The 19,964-nt window shown below is 48.5% G+C and overlaps 1 protein-coding gene across 7 annotated transcripts in view; it reads left to right on the top strand.

Moving 5' to 3' along the window:
* EVI5L (ecotropic viral integration site 5 like) overlaps positions 1-19,964 on the top strand; it is a 71,782-nt gene that overhangs the window by 27,703 nt on the left and 24,115 nt on the right. For 3 of the 7 annotated variants that reach the window (XM_074979574.1, XM_074979575.1, XM_074979573.1), the window contains 6 exons: positions 353-484; positions 699-796; positions 2,932-2,992; positions 3,409-3,462; positions 4,905-4,937; positions 12,497-12,637. In XM_074979574.1, coding sequence (XP_074835675.1) covers positions 353-484; positions 699-796; positions 2,932-2,992; positions 3,409-3,462; positions 4,905-4,937; positions 12,497-12,637 — 519 coding nt within the window. The remainder of the gene's footprint in view (positions 1-352; positions 485-698; positions 797-2,931; positions 2,993-3,408; positions 3,463-4,904; positions 4,938-12,496; positions 12,638-19,964) is intronic. The other 4 variants (XM_074979579.1, XM_074979577.1, XM_074979576.1 and 1 more) reach the window with 3 other exon arrangements.

Raw genomic sequence — 19,964 nt, 5'->3', positions numbered from 1 at the left:
TTAGATTTCTGACATCCCAAGGCCAGACACGTGAACATCTTTTGTATGTTTGGAGCTAACTTCCTGTGCCTGCTTTGTCAGAGCACAGATCCTGGAAGTTGTCACCTGCTTGGGCCTCGCTTTCCCCTCACCTTTTTGGTGTTAAGATTTGAGGATAAGAACTAAAAAAAAATGCCAGCAGTGGCTCATTGTCACTGCTCCTCTGTCAGCAGGAGTCTGTCCCATGATCCTGGGCCCCAAATGTGGGGAGTAACGAGGAGTGTAATCTCCTGCAGAATTCCTTGAAATACCCTCCTATTTTTATCCTCCACCCCGACTACGGATGCCAGCCACCCAACTTCTTCCCTTGCAGCTCTGCTCCCCACGCTTCTCCCTGGCTGCTGGAGCTTTGGAGACTTTCCAGATGCTGAAACTACCCAACTGCCGCACTGGAAAAGTCCCACATTCCACAAGAGTGCTTGAAACACTTGAGTCTGGCACACCGGTGAGCTAGCGTGAAGTAACTTCTAGTGATTGCTCAAGGGTGTCAGAAACCAGCAGAGCCCAGGTAGCAGGGAAGGCAACTTGCTGGACTGTCCCCTCTGGCATGAGTGGGAAGAGTACTGAATGCAGGAGGTTTGGCAAGAGGGGGTAGGATTTATTAGAGTGCTCAGAAGGGGCTTAGAGAAATGCACCTGCCCTCTGCTCTCTTCCCACAGTATTTTCAGAAGGTGATTCCTCATCAGTTTGACAGCTGTCCTGACAAGTTGATCCTGAAGGCATATCAAGTCAAATACAACCCCAAGAAAATGAAGAGGTAAGTTCGCTCCCTATCCCTTCGAAGTGAGCTAGAGAGCAGCTGGCAGAGAAACCCTTGATTCATGCTGTTTTGGGAATCCTGGGATAGACTTAAATGGGAGAGCGGAGAACGGAATGGGAGCATGCATTGTGGGCTCTTCTAGTTACTCATTAAAACCACACAGCAAGAGTCGGGAAAATAGAAAGGAGATGAGTGAATGCTGTGCAGGAGGATTCCCTAATGACAGGGGAATTACTGCCTTCTCTGACAGCAGGTATGTGGGGTGTGTGGGAGGCCAGGAAAGCTTTAGTGCACTATAGAGAAGGCAGGCTGATGGCATCAGAGCTGCTTGGCTGCAGGACTCTACTTTGCTAGAAGATGGGGGGCATTTTGTGTATCCAAGGACGTGGGTGCAGCTCCTGCTCCAAACTTTCATCTCGTGCCATGCAAGCAGGAAATGCTATGACCTTCTGCCTTCCTCTCCTGTAGGATAGAAGCCTGCATTTCAAATCTCTTGAGCATGGACAGTTGTCCTGACACTGCATATGAAGGAGGGTGCAGGAGAAGGCAGCATAAAGATGGAGCAAAACTGGCCTATTTGTTTTCCTTGTTGCTCAGTTAAAGGACTAGTCACTCCCTTTCCTTCCAGTAGCTTATGATAGGTGGTCTATCTAGTGTCCTTCAGTCAGACTGGGTCTTCCCAGCCCTTTCGGTACTGTGTAGTGAGTAAAACTGTCTCCTTCCCCAGAAGATGAGCCAGGAGGCAGTACTGAGAGAGATTATCCAATAACATTATAATGCAACCTGGTCAAATGGTTCAGTCATGGGCAGGAAAGGATTGCTTGGAGAGGTGGGTTTAAGGCAGTGTTTCTCAGGTGTGGCTTTTCTACCAGCCAGTCTCCTGGGAGGTGACTTGTATTTCTATTCTGTTTCAGTCCAGAAAGTAGAGCCAACTGAACATTAATTTTATTACTGAGTCTGCAAAAAAAAATCAAAACCAAACTCTACATAAATTAAGATGATTTGGACACGTGTGTGCATATTTGTTTTCTTTAAGTGTTTTTGGGAAAAAAATCAGAGAGGGAGCCGTGTTCGTCTGTATCTTCGCGAACAACAAGAAGTCCTGCGGCACCTTATGGACTAACAGATATTTTGGAGCAGAAGCTTTCGTGAGCAAAGTCCCACTTTGTGTCTCATGCATCTGATGAAGCGGGTCTTTGCCCACGAAAGCTTCTGCTCCAAAATATCTGTTAGTCCATAAGGTGCCGCAGGACTTCTTGTTGCTTTTGGAAAAATGATCAGAGACGCCGCTGGTAAGAGTTGGGGGCTGCACTCTAAGGCCACCAAAACATTTAGGCTACTGCTGGCCATAACGTAAAACAATTTTATTTCAAGATAACATATTTCGAACTTCAGTACCACGCTCACAGCACTGAAGTTCGAAATAAGTGGCTGTTTTGAAGTTTCTGTTGCCTGGAACTAGAATACCAAGCTTGAAATACCACTGCTATTTCAAGTGTCGTGTTTAGTCACAAAGTTGCTTTTTTCAGGATACATTTGTATCCCAAAAAATAGCTGCTATAGTGTACCCATAGCCTGGTGTGTGGTCCCCTGGTTTAAGGAGTGGTATTAGGGATGCTTATAGGCGCATAAATTCTCTGTTCCTAATGTGCTGCTTCTCATGCCTTACCACAAATACTGATCCTTAGCCTCTGGCCACCCATGGTGCTGCTCATCAGTTGATCCAGGTGCCATGTTCTGAGAGAGTGACTCCTCCAACTGAGGTGCAAGCAGTAGGTGCTGAGGGCCAGAGTGTGTAAGTGACGGGTCTTTCAGTTTGAGTCTGTAAGACACCAGCTGTGCAGCTAGGAGACTGAAAACGACAATGCTTTGGTGGGGCAGTGTGTTTGTTAAAATCAGCATATAGATAAAATTGCCAGTGTTGGGTCACAAATTACCCCATCAAGCTTTAGTAGGGAAGGCCTGTTTTCTTCATGGGCCTCGGAACAGGCCCCAAGGTACCACTGGGTTGTCAGCCTAGATTGCTAGCTCCTGACCCCTGCAGGTGGACGAATTGACCCTGAGTGCTCTGGGAGTGGGGTGTGGGGGTCTGAAGCAGGTTTGATCCAGTCTGGCTTGCGTGTCTGTCTCAGGCTGGAGAAGGAGTACGCTGCAATCAAAAACAAAGAGATGGAGGAACAGATTGAGATCAAAGTAAGTCCTTTCTTTGCTGCTTGCCCTCCTTGCTGTATCCCAGCAGCATCTGCTGGGCAGGGTTATGAGAGCCACCTAACTTTAAATCTGAGAGCTCAGCAAAGATCTGTCTCTAATACTTCTGACTGGTGCTCCAGTACTGTTCCCCCACAGCAACTTCACGTGGATGCCCCTTAATTTCTTGTGCAGTAATGCTGCCTGCCACATTCCTCCCCAGACTTCTTCATTCTTGGGCAGAATTTGGAGCCTAAGCAAAAGCACTAGCAAATGTGTTTCTGTGCCCCATATGTAGGTCTCTGGTCCCTCATTTGGTGTGATTTTGGTGATTTCCCAGTAGAGGGCAGATCCAGCCTTTCTAATAAGGCCAGGTTTGCATACAGGAAACTCCTGCTGATATCTCACTTCTTCCTGTGCAGAGGCTCCGGACTGAAAACCGCCTCCTAAAGCAGCGGATAGAGACCCTGGAGAAGGTGAGGGGCATGCCGGGCCGTGTGCGAATCCACCTCCTCCACTTCCAGACTAGCTTGGCTTCCAAAAATGAGGCCTTGCACAGTTGTCTGTCCCAGCTCACTATAAATGGGCCCAGGAAAGGCAACCATTAGCTCAGGCTATGTAGGCTTCATCGTATGCTCACAGCACTGCCTAGCATGTTGATCTAATGCACTGTCAACAATAGTGATGGCTCTTAAAAGAAGGCATTGGAGCCAGGTCAAAGAGGAGGGATTCAACTACTTTCAAGGTGACTATTAAAGTGATGCTTGTGTGTTCAAATGTCTTGTGATGTGGATAAGATACTAAAACACTTTAAATCTTACCAAGTCACCAAACTGTTGCTTAGATTGGTTGGTTGTTTTGTGGGCTTTTTTTTTAAATCTTCAACTGCAGAATGAAATATTTAAGGAGTCCCAGGCCAGAAGATACCCTGAGATCACTTGTAAAAGGGCATCTCTGGAACTGACCAAAGTGCCTGATTTGTTTTCCCATGAGGCTTTGGTCACACAGTGTGGCTGTTAAAACTTACCTATTCTGGTCTGCAGTTGATTTGATTTCCCTGCCATTTTGTACCTCAGCCTCTAATTCTGGCATGTAGCCTTATGGTACTTTGTTCTTTGTTTGTTTAAAAAAAACAAAAAGCCTTACCAAATGGATTTCAGTAAAGCTTAAAAGGGAAATCTACAGAACCAGAGAGAATCCCTGATTATGTGGGGTTTCCTGCCCCCATGCATGACTTGAGGTTTCATCTACTAACCAGTGCACGCTGCTGAACTGTCCACTGGCACTATGGGCCTGACCTTCCCAGGTATTAAACACCTGCAGCTCCCATCGACCTCCACAGGTAAATGCCTCTGTAGCATCAGGCCCCAGATGCTTGGTCCTCTTTGTGATAGTACTGTTTAGTGTCTTTACAGATGTCACCTTTCAGGAACTCTGGCTGTCATGGATTTCTTCCATTGTTAATTACGACAATCTTATAGGATGCCACTGAGAACATCTTCAAGGACTGCAGACAGCTTATGGCCTGAAACTCTAAAGTCATAGCAGCTCTGCCCCCTCACCCCTGGAATGGCAGGGCTCAGGCCCAGCTAATCAATAGCAGGTTCACAACTGGTGAACACGAGGAACAGTTAGCCCTGTATCAAGGAATACGCTTGTTGGACACATTGCCATGCAGATGTGGGGTGTCTCCTGGCAGGCTGCCATTGGTTGCACTTGCCAATGAGTAGAAAGTCTCTCTTCTTGAGTTCATTTATCTCACTGGGTTCTGCTGGGTTCTTCTGCTGCTGCTGCTTTTAGTCTTGCTGTCCTGTGTGCTTCCACCTGTGCTTGGTGCGCTTGTGCGTTGACCTTGTTATTGTTGTATCTTTTTTTCTTTCCTTCTCCGTCTTTCCTTCCCTGTCTGGATCTCCGCTAGGAGAGCGCTGCCTTGGCAGATAGACTGATCCAGGTACTGTAAGCCCTTTATTGTCATCTCTTCTTTCTTGGTTTCACGTTCCAATCCAGAAACAAAACAATGGCACCTATTCTATGTATGATTCTCATTTGCTCCACTTCTCTTTATAAGGGGTCATAACCACACTTTCAGGCCAGGTTCAAAGGGCTGCAAGTGAAGCCTTCCTTTATCACACAGTTTCAGAGGTCCTTGATAGGAGATAGGACTTCTTAGCCACATACGCTAAAGCATTTAGGGTCAGATCTTCAGTCACTGTGAATCAGCAATGCTCTATTAAAATAAAGGGTCCAGCGCCCCTGGGGAGTGTCAATTGGCATTGTGTTTTTTCACTTCACCAGTGTAATTTCAGTTACACTGGCTGAGGATCTGGCACTGGATCTTTAGACAGATTAAAAATTGTTGTTGAGAAGCAAACTTTTTAAGAAGCTTGAAACATGTAGCTAAAACTCCCAGGAGGTAGGTGTGTTCAGTCAATGAGCACAAAACCAGCCCAGGTTGTTCAGAAATCCATGCCTGCCTGATCCAGGACTAATGTGGAATAAACCAGTAGTTCTCAACCACAGTTTCAGGAGAGCTCCCAAACAGAGCCAGGGTTAGACTTCCTGGGGCCCTTGGCAGACAGCTGGAGTCCCACTGCATAGGGCTGAAGTGTGAGGTTCTGGGCCCTGGCACCTGGGGCTGAAGCTTGAGCACAGGAGGACAGCTGTGGCATGGGGCTTCAGATGGTTACCTGTGCTTGCTACCCCCTAATGCCGACCCTGGTATGCCCAGCTACAGTGGCAGAGGTGGGCTGTGGAGTTTTTATAGCATGTTTGGGGGTCAAGGCAGGCTCAGAGACAAAAGTTGAGAGCAACCTGGTGCTCTTGTATCCTACTTTAGACTGTTTTTTATTAGGAGTAATTTGAGCTGTGTGCTGTGCAGATACGTTAGTCAGCCCTGCCCTGAAGAGCTTCCAGCGTGCCTAAGCTGAGTGTGGAGGAAAAGTGTGTGTATATATATAAGATTGGAGATGCACATCTCCTAGAGCTGGCAGGGACTGTGTGAGGTCATCTAGTCCAGTCCCCTGCCCTCTTGGCAGGGCTGAGCACCATCCCTGGCATTTATTTGCCCCAATCCCTAAATAGCCTCTTCAGGGATTTGAGCTCACAACCTTTGGTTTAGCAGACCAACACTCAAACCACCAAGCTATTCCTGCCTGCCACCTGCCCAAATAAATACTTGCCTTGTCTTTCAGCTGGGAACTTAAGCAAAGTGATTTTGCTCAGGGTTGCACAGCAAGCATAGGGCTAGGGAAGGAGTTAGCACCCAAGCCCCTGGAGCCCAAACCTCAGGCTTCAGCTGCCAGACCATTCTTGCTGCTTAACTCACACCATGCTGTAAAGTAATTATGTTGGCAAGCTTCAGCCAAGCACGGTGTAGGGCAGAGAAAGCAGCTCTGACAGTCTCGGGGTGAGCCCCTCCATGGTGGAGGGCAGTGGGACGGGAGAGGAGAGGCAGCACTGTCCGCTAGAGCACTGTAGAAACGTCTGGGTGCTATAAAGCCCGGGGTGGGGGGTACCCTTTAGCCTCTAGAGCTCGAGAAGGAGAGGGGGAAGCAGAGCCTGCAATCTCTTGCAGCAAACCTGAGCAAGGGGGGTTTCTGCTATAACTGTGTTTCCTGCAGGAGTTACATCTGTAGCTGTGCTTCTGCTACAGGAGGATTCAAAGCACCTTGTTAGTGGCAGGTGTTTCTGCCTCAGGCTGGCTCTGTACACCCACATCTTGAATACTCTGTGAAAATGGTCACCCTCTCAAATATATTGGAGAAAAGGTACAGAGAGGGCAACAAAAGTGATTAGGGGTGGAGAGCCTCTGTTAATCAGCTGGGGTCTTCCTAGCTTGGAAAAGAGATGACTAAGGAGTGACATGATAAAGGAGTACAAATTCATGACTGGGGTGGAGAAAGTGAATAAGGAAGTATTATTTGCACTCCATGACACACAAGCTAAGCATCACCCAATAAAATTAATAGGCAGCAGGTTTAAAACAAACAAGAGGAAGCATTTCTTCACACGCCACAGGCTCATCCTGTGGAACTCTGCCAGAAGGGGTTTGTGAAGGTCAAGACTATAACAGCCTTCAAAAAACTACAGGTTGTACCTCTCAGGTCCAGTACTCTCTATCATCTAGCAACATTCATGGTCTGGCAGGATTGTGGACATTGCCAGATGAGAGAGAACGGGGCCAGTGAGGGAGCCCAACAGCTGCCAAGGGAGAGGGAGCTGGAGCTGCTGCCAGCCCTATAGCAGCAGAGAGGACAGGGGCTAGCAGGAGTCCTAAGAGCCTAGGCTGGGACAGGAGTCCCAGGGGAGGGAGGCTGGGGCTGCAGCAGCACCAGAGCACAGGATTGTCTGGGTGCAGACGTCCCAGATGTGCCCGCATCCGGCTAGTTCTCTTATGCGGGACCTGTCGGGTCCTGAGCATGCCAGACAAGGGAGGCGCAACCTATAATAAGTTCCTGGAGGATAGGTCCATCAATGGCTGTTAGCCAGGATGAACAGTGATGGTGGCCCTGGCCCCCATTTGCCAGAAACAGGGAATGGCTGATGGGGTGGATCACACCTGTTCTGTTCTTTGTGGCACTTGCCATTGGTCACTGTCAGAAGACAGGAGACTGGGCTAGATGGACCTCTGATTCTGTAGGTGGTGTACAGCTTCGAATGCTCTAAGCATAGCATTTTTTACCCTTCTCTCCTGCCTCCCATGTAGTTAAAAGCCATCTCTCACGCACTGTCAGGGAGAGACCCACCATGTGGTGAGGTGAGGCTGGGAGATGACTCTCACTTTGATAGCCATTACCCCTGTGTCTAAGAAACAGAAAATAAGAACACCACCAATTATGCCTCATCCCAATCAAAACAAGGACACGGTTGAAAATGCCCACTGCACCCTGGCCAGGCCCATGATCTGCAGGCCCTGAAGTCAGTATCTAGGCCTGTGGAAGCTGCAGGCTACCATCATGGACATTTGAGAGCAACCTTACCAGCTGGATTGCAGCTCCTAGCTTTGCTGCTTCCAGGGAGGCCATTAGCGAGAGCCTCGGAAACAGACAAGCATTGAAGGCAGCATTGCGATTAACACAACCATTTATGTGTGTTAAGTGCATTGTCTAAGCCAAAGGCATAGAGTTAAACTATAACTGCTTAGTTGCTGTGGAAGGTTAACTGAAGGGATGATATTGAAGCCATGCAAAGCCATGCAGACATTTCAAGTAGTTACAAGCCAGGTTTACGTACAGGTTTTCAGGTTGGGATTGAGTTTTGAGTGGCTGTGTAACTGGTTTGCACTGATTTAACTAAGGTGGTTTTAGTGAAATTGGTGCAACTGTGAGGAAGGTTCATTTCTCTCCTGGGAGCAGGGACGACAGTGTGGAGCTTTTCATGCTAGGCAAGTGATGACCATAGGATACATCTAAATCACCAAGATTTGTCGACAAAACTTATGTCAACACCCAAAAGCTGACAAAATAAAAATCATCAGCAGGTGTTAATTCTTGCTCCCTCTGTCCAGAGGTGAGGTCCGCATGGGGGGCACCTTCATTGACAGTGTGAGCAATGCACTGTGGGTATGTGTCCCATTGTGCTTTGTTGTGAGAAGGCAGAGCTGAGCCCTGCCCATCCTGGGTTTTCTACTTCAGCTGCTGGGAGGGGAGCAGCATCACGAGTAGCTCTGTGAGCTCTCTGTGCTGAGGAATGCCAAAGCAAAATAGCAGACTGCCTGTGCTGTGTTCCTAGGGCAGGGCAGAACAGGAGCACTCTAATGATTGACACTTTGTTTGCTGCCCAGACAGAGCAGCTCTCTCAGCACCACGCTCCGATAGTTCCCGACCTTAGAAAAGAGGAAGGGAGCATGATTACAGGGCAGCAGAGGTCAAAACACGAGCAGGGTCACCCGGACAGGCATTATGGGATGCTGGCAGAAGCCCGCTCTGTCAACAAAACCAACAGCAGTGTCTAACTGGCTCTTTGTCAACAACAAAAGTAGGGGGAGGAAAAGTCTTTTATATGGATGGAAGCTTTTTGTTGCGGAAACTGGGTCTGTTTCCTCACAAAAGTGGCATTGCAGGGTGTCCGCTCTCACTGTTTTCCTGCCTAAAGGCTGTTTTGGCAACAAAACTTGGTAGCCTAGATGTAGTCTTAGTGCAAAAAAGATGCAATCTCAAGCTGGAAACAAAGTCAGGGGAAGGACAAGGCAGGAATTATTGGCCCTGGCTGAATTAAAGAAACTTGCCCCTGTGTAACTAAGCAACTGTAATTAAGTCACTGTACACCTCTATTGAGATATAGTGCAGCTTAACCAGTGCTGCATATCATTACTAGTTGCACTGATGCAGCTACATTGATTTAGTTATTTGCATTAGTTAATAGCTTGGAGCCCCAGTCATAGCTCAGGCTCTCATTTTGCTAGTTGCTGTACAAACACCCAACAGAACAATGGTCCCTGCCTCAGAGGGTGCCCCATTTAAAAGAGTGGTCCCCAGACTTTGGAAGGTTGAGATCCCCGACCCCGCAATCCCCTGCCCATGTGCCTCTGAAGCCATTAGCAGGGCTGCGGCTGCAGCTGCAGGAGGATGGGAGTGGATAAGAGTAAGGGGGCTGGCACTGGGTTCAGAGTAGGGGCCAGGGGCTGAGTGTGGCTGGGAATGAAGCCAGGTTTTGGGGGAGGCAGGAGCTATGTTGAAGCTGGGGCCGGGCTCAGGTATGGGCTGGAAGCCACAACTGCAGCTGGGGGTGGGGCTGGCCTGACCCCCACAGCCTTCTCTGACCCCCCACCCCCAGCCTTCTCTGAATGTTTGGCCACAGTTTGAGGCCCTCCAGTCTAAGACCCCAGTCCACAGGTGATTACAAGCCAAGTGAATTAGTATAAAGAAGCAGCGAGCCAGTGTTGGTCACCTCGCTAGGCAGCAGGCTCAGCACCCCACCACACCAGTGTCCAGGGTGTCATAAAGCCCTGGCAAAGGAGAGTTTCAAGGAGGGCAGCAAGGCAGCTTTGTGGACTTTTACAAAAAACTGCTCCCAAGCAAAAGGGCCAGAATGGGAGAGCCCAAGGGCACTCGCTGCAATGATCCTGCTGAATTTTGGATGCACAGAGCCAGTCTCAAGCCCACGTTCTCATTTACTCCAGCATCCTCTCTATGCCTCCTGTTGTGCACGTGCTTCCCCCTGCCAGGTCAGTGTGCAGCGCTATAGGTTCTCCTTGACTAAAAACTCTTCCCCCTGGGGGGTAGCACAACCGGGGGCGTAGTCTCTCATGAGACCACAGAGCCACCCTCAGCGGAGATGGGCGACAGGGTCATGGACTCTTTTAAGTCAGAGCGTGAAAAGTTTGGCTCTGCGCCAGAGGAAGATGAAAGCCCCAGGACAGGTTTCCTGTTCAGTGGGTCTCAATGAAATAAAACAAACCCAACCAGAAGGACTCTTGAATTACAGGCCTCTGGCCCCAGTGCAGAATCCTCCACTGCCTCATCCAGGTCCTGCTCAGGACCTGCCTTGATTGGAGGGAGATCAAAATGTTGCTCCACTCTGGCTTTCCGCACCTGGGAGGCCCAGCTGTCAGGACCCCACCTATCGGCTGAGTACCCTGGTGAATGCAAGAGAACCTGATTCCTCTCAGAGAAATGGGGCTAATGCAGCCTGCGGAGCTGAAAGCTGCGGCTTCTAGGGAGCACACAGAGCTCATCCTCCCTGGGGTGGGCCCTGCTGGCTCTCAGCACCATCAGGATGTTTGTTTAACATTTACATGGTCTTAGTACCTGGAGCCCATTCTCCCTTGTTCCTTGTGCTAGGCACTGCATCGACGCCCATGCAGAGTAAATGACCCCCTCTGGCAGTGTGCTAGGGGATGTACACACCCAGAAATGGCCATGCAGAGTAAAGGGCCTATGCACATGCATACACAGGCCTTATGACCTGCATTTGACAAGGTACCATGCACATGTGCACAAACCCCCACAGGGTAAGTGACCTTTTGTGCACATTACCAGTCCTCTTTACTGTTAGAGGATGCTGGGGCCCGGTGGGGCTGGAACTGCTTTCGGCATGGGGGTGCTGAGCACGTGCGCGCGCGCGCACACACACATATACATACATACATATATTGGGTTGCCAACTCTCCCCAAACCGATGGACTGGACTCCATTGCTGCAAATGACATCCAGTCTGGGACAGTGAGCAGCCTTCACCACTGGGCTCACAGTGGGGTACAGCTGCAGAGTCCTGGGCTGGCAGCAGGACCCCAAGACGGGCATGGCCGCAGAGCCCCTAGTGGGGCAGGCGGGTGGTGAGACTCTAGGGGAGCAGCAGAGCCCACAGCGGGATGCTCACAGTAGGACCTGGGGGCGGGAGGGGGTACTGCCTGGAGGTTGAGACCCAAAGCTGGAGGAGCCAACAGCAGGGTGGGCACCACCTACCTGTACTTCCCGAACCTGTGCTGGGAGCTTTCAGTTCCACACCCATCAGAAAGACACCAATATCTGATGCTCGTTCTTAGGATCTGTAGGACAGGGAATCCTCCAATCTGGTGACAGAGGGATCAATGGGAGAGCCAGGAGCCTGATTCCCAGTCCTTCCTCCCACTCTAAGCTCTGCACTGTGCTGTCCCCACACCCCCATACAATAAGTACACTTTCAGGTGTTATACTCCCTACTCTCACCAGTAAAGACATTGGCTCCCCATGCTAGAGTCCTGTCTGCCTGGGGCACTCATCCTCTTCCTGGCAGTGTTCCCAGACCAGTATGATCGGTAAGGGGGTTTTTTGGAGAAGGTGTTTTGTCCATGTACATCAGTGAGTAAGTTAGGCATTGTGACTCAGTGGATAGGGCAAGATGCTAAGTGTCAGGCCGCCTGTGCCTTCTAATCCTGGGCTTTCCACTGACTCGTGAGTTTAAGCCAGTCTCTTGCCTGGCCTTTCTGTGCCTCAGCTTCCCCATCTGTAAAATAAGGATGATGCCGTTTACCCACTATTCTAAAGCACTTTATGGCTTGTGCATGAAAATTTGTCCACAAGGAATGAGCATTAATATTTTGAATGCCTCCTTGTAAAGCAAGCATTTGTCCCAATGTCACAGTATGAAACCTCAGGGGTCCTTATACCCAGCCCCCTTCCCTTGGACCATGCACCCCTGCAAGTTCTGAGATTATAAGACAGATTCCTGAAGCCCATCCTTCCAAGCTTGTCAGCATACTTCTCTTCCAGAGCTGAGAGTTGAACCCTGACTTCCAGTTCCGCATACTTTAGCTGCAAAACCACGTGCTAAGTGGTAACCTTACACACAGAAGGGGTAACTGGCCCTGGAGCATTGACACTGGAAGGTTGTACAGCTGCTGATAGAGCTGCCTGAGAGATAGGCAGTCCTCTGGAATTCCCTTCCGACTGACCAGTAAATCCGATCCCCCTGGGCTGTGATCCCAGCCATTACATGCAGCCCAGAGAGAGACTTCCCATGCAGATGCACACAGAGCACATGGAAGGCATTTCCTCTGACCTTCTCTTTCCCTCTCCTCTTCCTCCTCAGGGCCAAGTCACCCGAGCCCAGGAGGCCGAAGAGAATTACATCATCAAACGAGAGCTTGCGGTGGTGAAACAGCAGTGCAGCTCGGCCACAGAGAACCTGCAGAAGGCCCAGAGCACCATCCGGCAGCTGCAGGACCAACAGGTGAGGACGCAGGCTAAGGGGCAATGCTCATGAGGGACCATAGGATGGGCAAGTGACGCAGGGTGCCAGGTGGTACTAAAAATGCAGAAATTTGCCCTGCTGTCCTTGAACCCCTGGACTAGATGGGCAAAGCAGCTGTAAGCTCTGATGTTCACCAGTGCAGTTTATCCTCATGCAGATAGTAGCTGGGCCTGCCCATGCTAGTGCAGCCACCCATCTGGCTGGTTATTCTATAGCCACATGATGGCATCCCGCACCCCAGTCACAGAGCTGCCATTTACCTCAAGCAAGAGACTGTAATATTTTATTAGGGTAGCGCCTAGAGAACTCAACTAAAACTGGGCCCTGTTGTACCAGCCACGCCCTGCCCTTGAACTTACACTCTAATGACGTGAAGGAGGCATCAGTAGCCCCATTTTATACGTAGGGAAGCTGAGGCATGGAAAGCCTGTGGTGGAACTAGGAATCAAGCTTATTTCTCCTGAGTGTTAATCCAGCCCTTGTTAACGGTAGACCTCTCTGCGCGGAATCTGCACTGCGATTCGGGGTACACCCTCTCAGCAATCTTCTGGAGTCTGCCAAGGATGGCACGAGCGAACAGTTTACCAGTGACGCTTAGGAGGGAGATTCCACGGTAGTTGTTGCAGTCGCTTCTGTCTCCTTTGTTCTTATACAAGGTTACAATGCTAGCGTCGCACATATCCTGTGGAACCTCACCCTCTTTCCAGCACAGGCACAGTAGCTCATGTAGGGGTTCCAGGAGTGTGTCCGTGGCACATTTGATTACCTCTGGTGGTATACCATCCTGACCAGGGGCCTTTCCTGCTGCAATGCTGTAGATGGCTCTCTTCAGTTCATCCACAGTCGGTTCTTGATCCAGTTCGTCCATTACTGGCAGGAGCTCGACGGCATCAAGGGCTGCGTCAACCACAACGTTTTCGCGTGAGTACAGCTCGGAGTAGTGCTCAACCCAGCGCTCCATCTGTTTGGCTTTGTCAGCAATGACTTCACCACATTTGGATTTCAGAGGTGCCATCTTGTTCTGGGTGGGTCCTAATGCCTTCCTCATACCCTCGTACATTCCTCTGAGATTACCAAAGTCAGCACAGGTCTGGATGTTGCTGCATAGCTGGAGCCAGTGGTTGTTGGCACAGTGCCTGGCTGTCTGCTGTACTGTTCTTCTGGCCTCTCTAAGTGCTTGCTGGGTACTCTGGCTCGGTGAGCGTTTGTACTCCAGGAGTGCAGCGCGCTTCTTTTCAATGACTGGAATCATCTCATCGGAGTTAGCTTTGAACCAGTCGTTCGTGTTTCTAGCTCTTCTTCCAAACACTGACAAGGCCGTGTTGTAAACTGTATCCCTCAGATGTTGCCATTTGGATGTCGCATCGACGCCCCCAGGGCCGCTGCGCAGATTTTCCTGGAGGGTCTCTCTCAACTTTTCAGCTTTCTCCGAGTTTGCCGTCTTTCTGGCGTCAATGCAGGGCCTTCCAGCAGGTTGAGAGCGGTACAGCTTCTTGGGTCTCAGCTTGAGCTTGGAGCAAACTAGCGAGTGATCTGTATTACAGTCAGCACTATGATAGCTGCGTGTCAGAAGGACGTTTTTGAGGTTATTACTCTTAGGCTGCGTCTACACGTGCACGCTACTTCGAAGTAGCGGCAGTAACTTCGAAATAGCGCCCGTCACGTCTACACGTGTTGGGCGCTATTTCGAAGTTGAAATCGACGTTAGGCGGCGAGACGTCGAAGTCGCTAACCCCATGAGCGGATGGGAATAGCGCCCTACTTCGACGTTCAACATCGAAGTAGGGACGTGTAGACGATCCGCGTCCCGCAACATCGAAATAGCGGGGTCCTCCATGGCGGCCATCAGCTGGGGGGTTGAGAGATACTCTCTCTCCAGCCCTTGCGGGGCTCTGTGGTCACCGTGTGCAGCAGCCCTTAGCCCAGGGCTTCTGGCTGCTGCTGCTGCAGCTGGGGGTCCGTGCTGCATATACAGGGTCTGCAACTAGTTGTTGGCTCTGTGTATCTTGCACTGTTTAATGAAAGTGTGTCTGGGAGGGGCCCTTTAAGGGAGCGACTTGCTGTTGAGTCCGCCCCGTGACCCTGTCTGCAGCTGTGCCTGGCTCCCTTATTTCGATGTGTGCTACTTTGCCGTGTAGACGTTCCCTCGCTGTGCCTATTTCGATGTTGGGCTGAGCAACGTCGAAGTTGAACATCGACGTTGCCAGCCCTGGAGGACGTGTAGACGTTATTCATCGAAATAGCCTATTTCGATGTCGCAACATCGAAATAAGCTATTTCGAAGTTGGGTGCACGTGTAGACGTAGCCTTAGTGATGACCACATCTAGTTGATGCCAGTGCTTCAAGCGCGGGTGTCTCCACGACACTCTGTGCTGTGGCTTCGTTTGGAAGAATGTGTTTGTGATGCACAGATTGTGGTACGTGCACAGTTCAAAGAGACACTGTCCATTGTCATTCATTTTTCCCACACCGAAGTGTCCTAAGCAGGAAGACCATGAGGCCCAATCAGCTCCAACTCTTGCATTGAAGTCACCCAAGATGTACAGTCGTTCACGAGCAGGTATTTGCACTACAGCAGGACTAAGCACATCACAGAACTTGTCTTTTACTTCTGGTGTGGCATACAGGGTTGGAGCATAAGCGCTGATCAGGTGGACGGGACCGGTGCAAGTTTGAAGCGTGATCTGAAGAAGTCTTTCTGATCCGCCCATGACTAAATCAACCATTTGTAGAAGGGTGTTTCTGACAGCAAAGCCAACACCATGCTCTCTGGGTTCTTCTTGGGCTTTACCCTGCCAGAAAAAGGTGTAGTCCTTTTCCTTTAGAGATCCCAAATCTGCGAGTCGCGTCTCTTGCAGTGCAGCGATATCAACTCTGAGCCTCTTCAGTTCCTCGTTGATGACAGCGGTCTTTCGGGTGTCACTGATGGCCTGAAGATCTTCAGTCAACCCGGTCAGCATGGTCCGCACATTCCAGCAAGCAAGCTTAAATTGTTGATGTTTCTCATTTCTTGTTGATTTTCTTATTTGTTTGCCTGGTGCCCAAATTTCAGTCACTTGTCAAGTTCAGGAACCTTAAGTCTCACGCGTCCAGCTGTACACTCACACCAAAATGCAAGTCTACAGAGCCTGCATCCTCAGCACCCTCCTTTATGGCAGCGAGACTTGGACCCTGTATGCCCGCCAGGAAAAGAGGCTGAACGTCTTCCACTTGCACTGCCTCAGGCGCATCCTTGGAAAATCATGGAAGGACAGAGTGACCAACACCGCCGTCCTTGACCAAGCTGGAATCCCAACCATGCACACCCTCCTCAGGCAGCGTCGACTCCGCTGGCTTGGCCACGTCCACAGGATGAATGATGGAAGGATTCCAAAAGACATCCTGTATGGTGAGCTAGCCTCCAGCAAAAGACCTCCCGGACGCCCCCAGTTGCACTACAAAGATGTCTGCAAGAGAGACCTCAGAGAGGTAGACATCAAGCTGGACAACTGGGAAGAACTAGCAGATGACCACAGCAGATGGAGGCAGGGGTTACACAAGGGCCTTCAGAAGGGCGAGATGAAGATCAGACAGCTAGCAGAGGAGAAGCGAGCACACAAAAAGCACAATAAGGACTTGCCAGACACCCATTACATCTGCAAGAGATGCAGCAAGGACTGTCACTCTCATGTGGGTCTTCATAGTCACAATAGACGCTGTAAATGAAGTCCTCGATTGAAACTTTAAAGGGCGCGATCCATAGTCTATGCAGACTGAAGGATGCCTACTTCTACTACTACTACTAATCCAGCCCGTAAAGCCCCAGACCATCCTTGGTCTCTGGAAAAGGTCTATGGTGGATTGATTTAAATCAAAGTGATTTAAATCATCAAGCAGGAGGTTTCCTGGATATAAATCACTGATTTTAATCTTGTTTTGAGTTTGCACTTTTTCATTGTTTTTCTAAAGAAGTGTTGATACTTGTGGACAGGTAATAATTAAAACGTGTTGGTTTGCACCATACAAGAAGATTTTTACTTGGAACTTCTTTTTTGCTAAGGAACAGTATACACTACACACATTTATTTACACAATTATGGAGTTTAAAACACATTTATTCAGAGTCTTAATGGCTGTGTCTACATTAGCTCCCAATTTCAAAGGGAGCATGGTAAGTAGGGTATCGGGAGATTACTAATGAAGTGCTGAGATTCATATGCAGCACTTCATTAAGCTAATTCTCCCCCACAAACTTTTGAGGAGTAAAGGGACTTAGAAGTAGCCCAGGCACTTCGAAGTACCATCAGGTTAGCCGCGGCTACACACAAGCCAGCACTTCGAAGTTTGCCGCTTCAAAGTTGCCGTGGGGGAGAATTAGCTTAATGAAGTGCTGCATATACACCTCAGCACTTCATTAGTAATCTCCCAACACCCTACTTGCCATGCTCCCTTTGAAGTTGGGAGCTAGTGTTGAGACAGCCTTTAATATTTGTCTCTTTTCTAATGTTAGAAAATGGTAAAAGATGCATTTATTTACTACATGATTAATATTTTACTTGTGATTTTCATCAAGCTCCATTTGGATGGAAACTGGAGTTTAATGAAAAAGGTGCAAAAAATCATGTTAAAAAATCTTAGGTAAATAAAATCACCTTAAAGGTGGATGTGTAAGAAACAAGTTAATCAAAACACATTTTGCATTTAAAATTTGCCACTTTATTACACAAAAGATGTATTATCTGACATTGCTGAACTAATTGTTTCTGGTAAAAATGTCCTTTCAGGTTTTAATATGTAGTGTATGTAAAGCTTGTTTCCCTCGCCAACAGTAGCTGGTCCAGTAAAATAGATCATATCACCTACCTGTCAAGATTTTAGAACTAATAGATCCATCCTCTTACATCTAGTTATTGTTCATAGATTGGAAAAGGAGAAGAAGTTTTCTTCCCTTTTCAACTCACAGTTGGTTTCTTATCTTTCAATGAACTCGAAATTGAACAGAAGTAAAAAAAAAAAAAAAAACAGACTTCTAACTCCCTTAGACAAAGGGTCAATGGGCACAAAACAGACATCAAAACACTCCAGATCCACAAACCAGTCAGTCAACATTTTAATGGAATGGGCCATTCTGTCAATGACCTCAAGGTATGTGTGTTACTGAAAAGAAATTATCGCTCCTTTGTAGAAAGGGAAGTGGACAAATTGACATTTATATTCAAATTTGGAACATTAACACATGGTTTAAATCGTGATGTGAACTTTCTGAGTCACTACAGGGGCTCGTCTGCATACTTAACTCAATCTAATTCTTGATCTTCCTCCCCACCCCTCCACTTTCTGATTTGCTCACCTTGATTATCTTTTTCTGATTTGTCCTCCTTGCTTCCTGTTTTTGGTTCTCTGTGCCTTAAATATTGAGTCTGTTCTGGTCTGGCTATGGTCTGAAGAAGTGGGTCTGTCCCACGAAAGCTCACCTAATAAACTATTTTGCTAGTCTTTAAAGTGCTACTTGACTGCTTTTTGTTTTGATGGTGTATAGACTGGCACAGCTTCCTCTCTGTTACTATTGAACAGAAGTAGTTTGAGTAAACTGAAATCAAGAAAATATTTTCTTTGCACCTGTAGCATATGCTGCTGTCAGAAACTCATTTAGCACTTCAACAAACTCTGGTTGCAGGTGCTGAGCCTGTTTTCTCCATGAGTGATCTGACTTCCTTTAAATCTTCAGCAGCAAACAAGTGTTGCTCAAAATTAAATATTTAATTTAATTTAAACTGCTTTAATAAATAAGGCCTTAATATACATTGTCAGAACTTCAAATTTAATTTTAAACAGGTTCATTTTTAAAAAGGAAAAATATGTACTTTAAACTAAAACCACATTTTGGAAAGTCCATTGCTTTTGATTTTTAACAAATAATAATCACTGATGGTGCCTCTGCTGGATCCGCGTTGGTCACTGTTGTCCATAGTTAACCTTCACTCCTGGCGAGGAGGGGTTGAGGTGATATTGCTGCATCATTCATACCCTCCTGCAATCTGCAAAGGTGGCTTTGGTAGTTTGCACTCGAGGAGCAGTTTGCTGCACAAGTTACTTGCATTGAATTCTTCAAATCTTGCCCTAACCAACACGTAGCGTGTGTCCTTCAGCAGAGAGCCCCCTTTCTGTGGCAACGCTTGCTAATATCCATACTGTGACAATAGCTGGGGAGGTAGAATACAGGATGGCCTTGTAGTTAAAGCCCGGACTGGGATTCAGACCTGGATTCCGGTCTTAGCTTTGCGGACTCTGTGTGAGAGCTTGGACGAGTCCCTGAATGTTTCTGGGCCCCAGTTCCCCACCTGTAAAAGGTGGATAACAATGCTTTCTTCCTTTGTGTGTTGAATCTGTGAGCACTTTGGGGTATGGGCTGTCTCTCATTCTGTCCCTGTGCAGCTCTGAGGCTCTGATCTTGACTGCACTTTTTAATGGCTGCTGAAATAACTTGGGACTTGTACTGTTGACAGCTGTAGGTGTTAGAGCTGCCGTGAAGTAAGGGCTGAGCCACTTGTTTGAAGTTACAGAGATGAAATCAAAAGCAAAGCAAAAGCTATGTGTGTGGGAGGGGCAGTTGGTGGTTGTGATGATCTCACACACTCACACTCCCATGTAAAGGTTACTATGTGTGCATCGCCCAAGGCCCATTCTCTTAGCTTCTGCCAAAGGCAGGCAACAGGTGGCAGTGTGGTCAGAGGTTTCTTCTGAATCTCGCAGGTGTCCCTGCAAGTGGGAAAAACGGCCAAGCAGCAGCTTGGTTTTGCTTTGAATCCTGCCCCTGCTCCCCTTCTGCAACTGAAGCCCCTGCTATTTTACACCCTCCAAAAAGAGAGCGCTAACAAAGAGTGTTTAAAACAATGCTGAAAGAGCCCAAGGGAAAGCCCTCCAGCAGGAAATGGTTACAGAGAGAACAGCAGTGCCCAGAAAGCAGGCCTGTGTAAGATGGGCAGAAAATAGGAACATACAGGGTTTCCATACATGTGTCCAAAATGGACAGGGAAGTCTGGTCTTCTGGTCAAGGCACAGACCTGGGGGTCAGGACTCTTGGGCGGGGAGTGAGCTCTACTGGGTTTGAAGAGGCCTGGGGGGTTTGGTTTTGCCACTGGCTGTGTGACCTCAGACAAATCTCAGCACCTCTGTCTGCCTCAGTTTCCACAGCTGCAAATGAAGGTAACAGACCTCTGTGCAGCGGGGGCATTGTAATGATAAGTTAATGTATGGAGATAAGTGCGTGGCAGACAGAGGTTGCAGTTAAAGGGGGAGCATGTTGGAAGCACAAGGGTACACTGG

The sequence above is a fragment of the Carettochelys insculpta genome, chromosome 29, assembly GCF_033958435.1.
Source record: "Carettochelys insculpta isolate YL-2023 chromosome 29, ASM3395843v1, whole genome shotgun sequence".
Lineage (NCBI taxonomy): Eukaryota > Metazoa > Chordata > Testudines > Carettochelyidae > Carettochelys > Carettochelys insculpta.
Note: the sequence above shows the minus strand (reverse complement) of the source record. Positions and strands in the feature narration are given on the sequence as shown.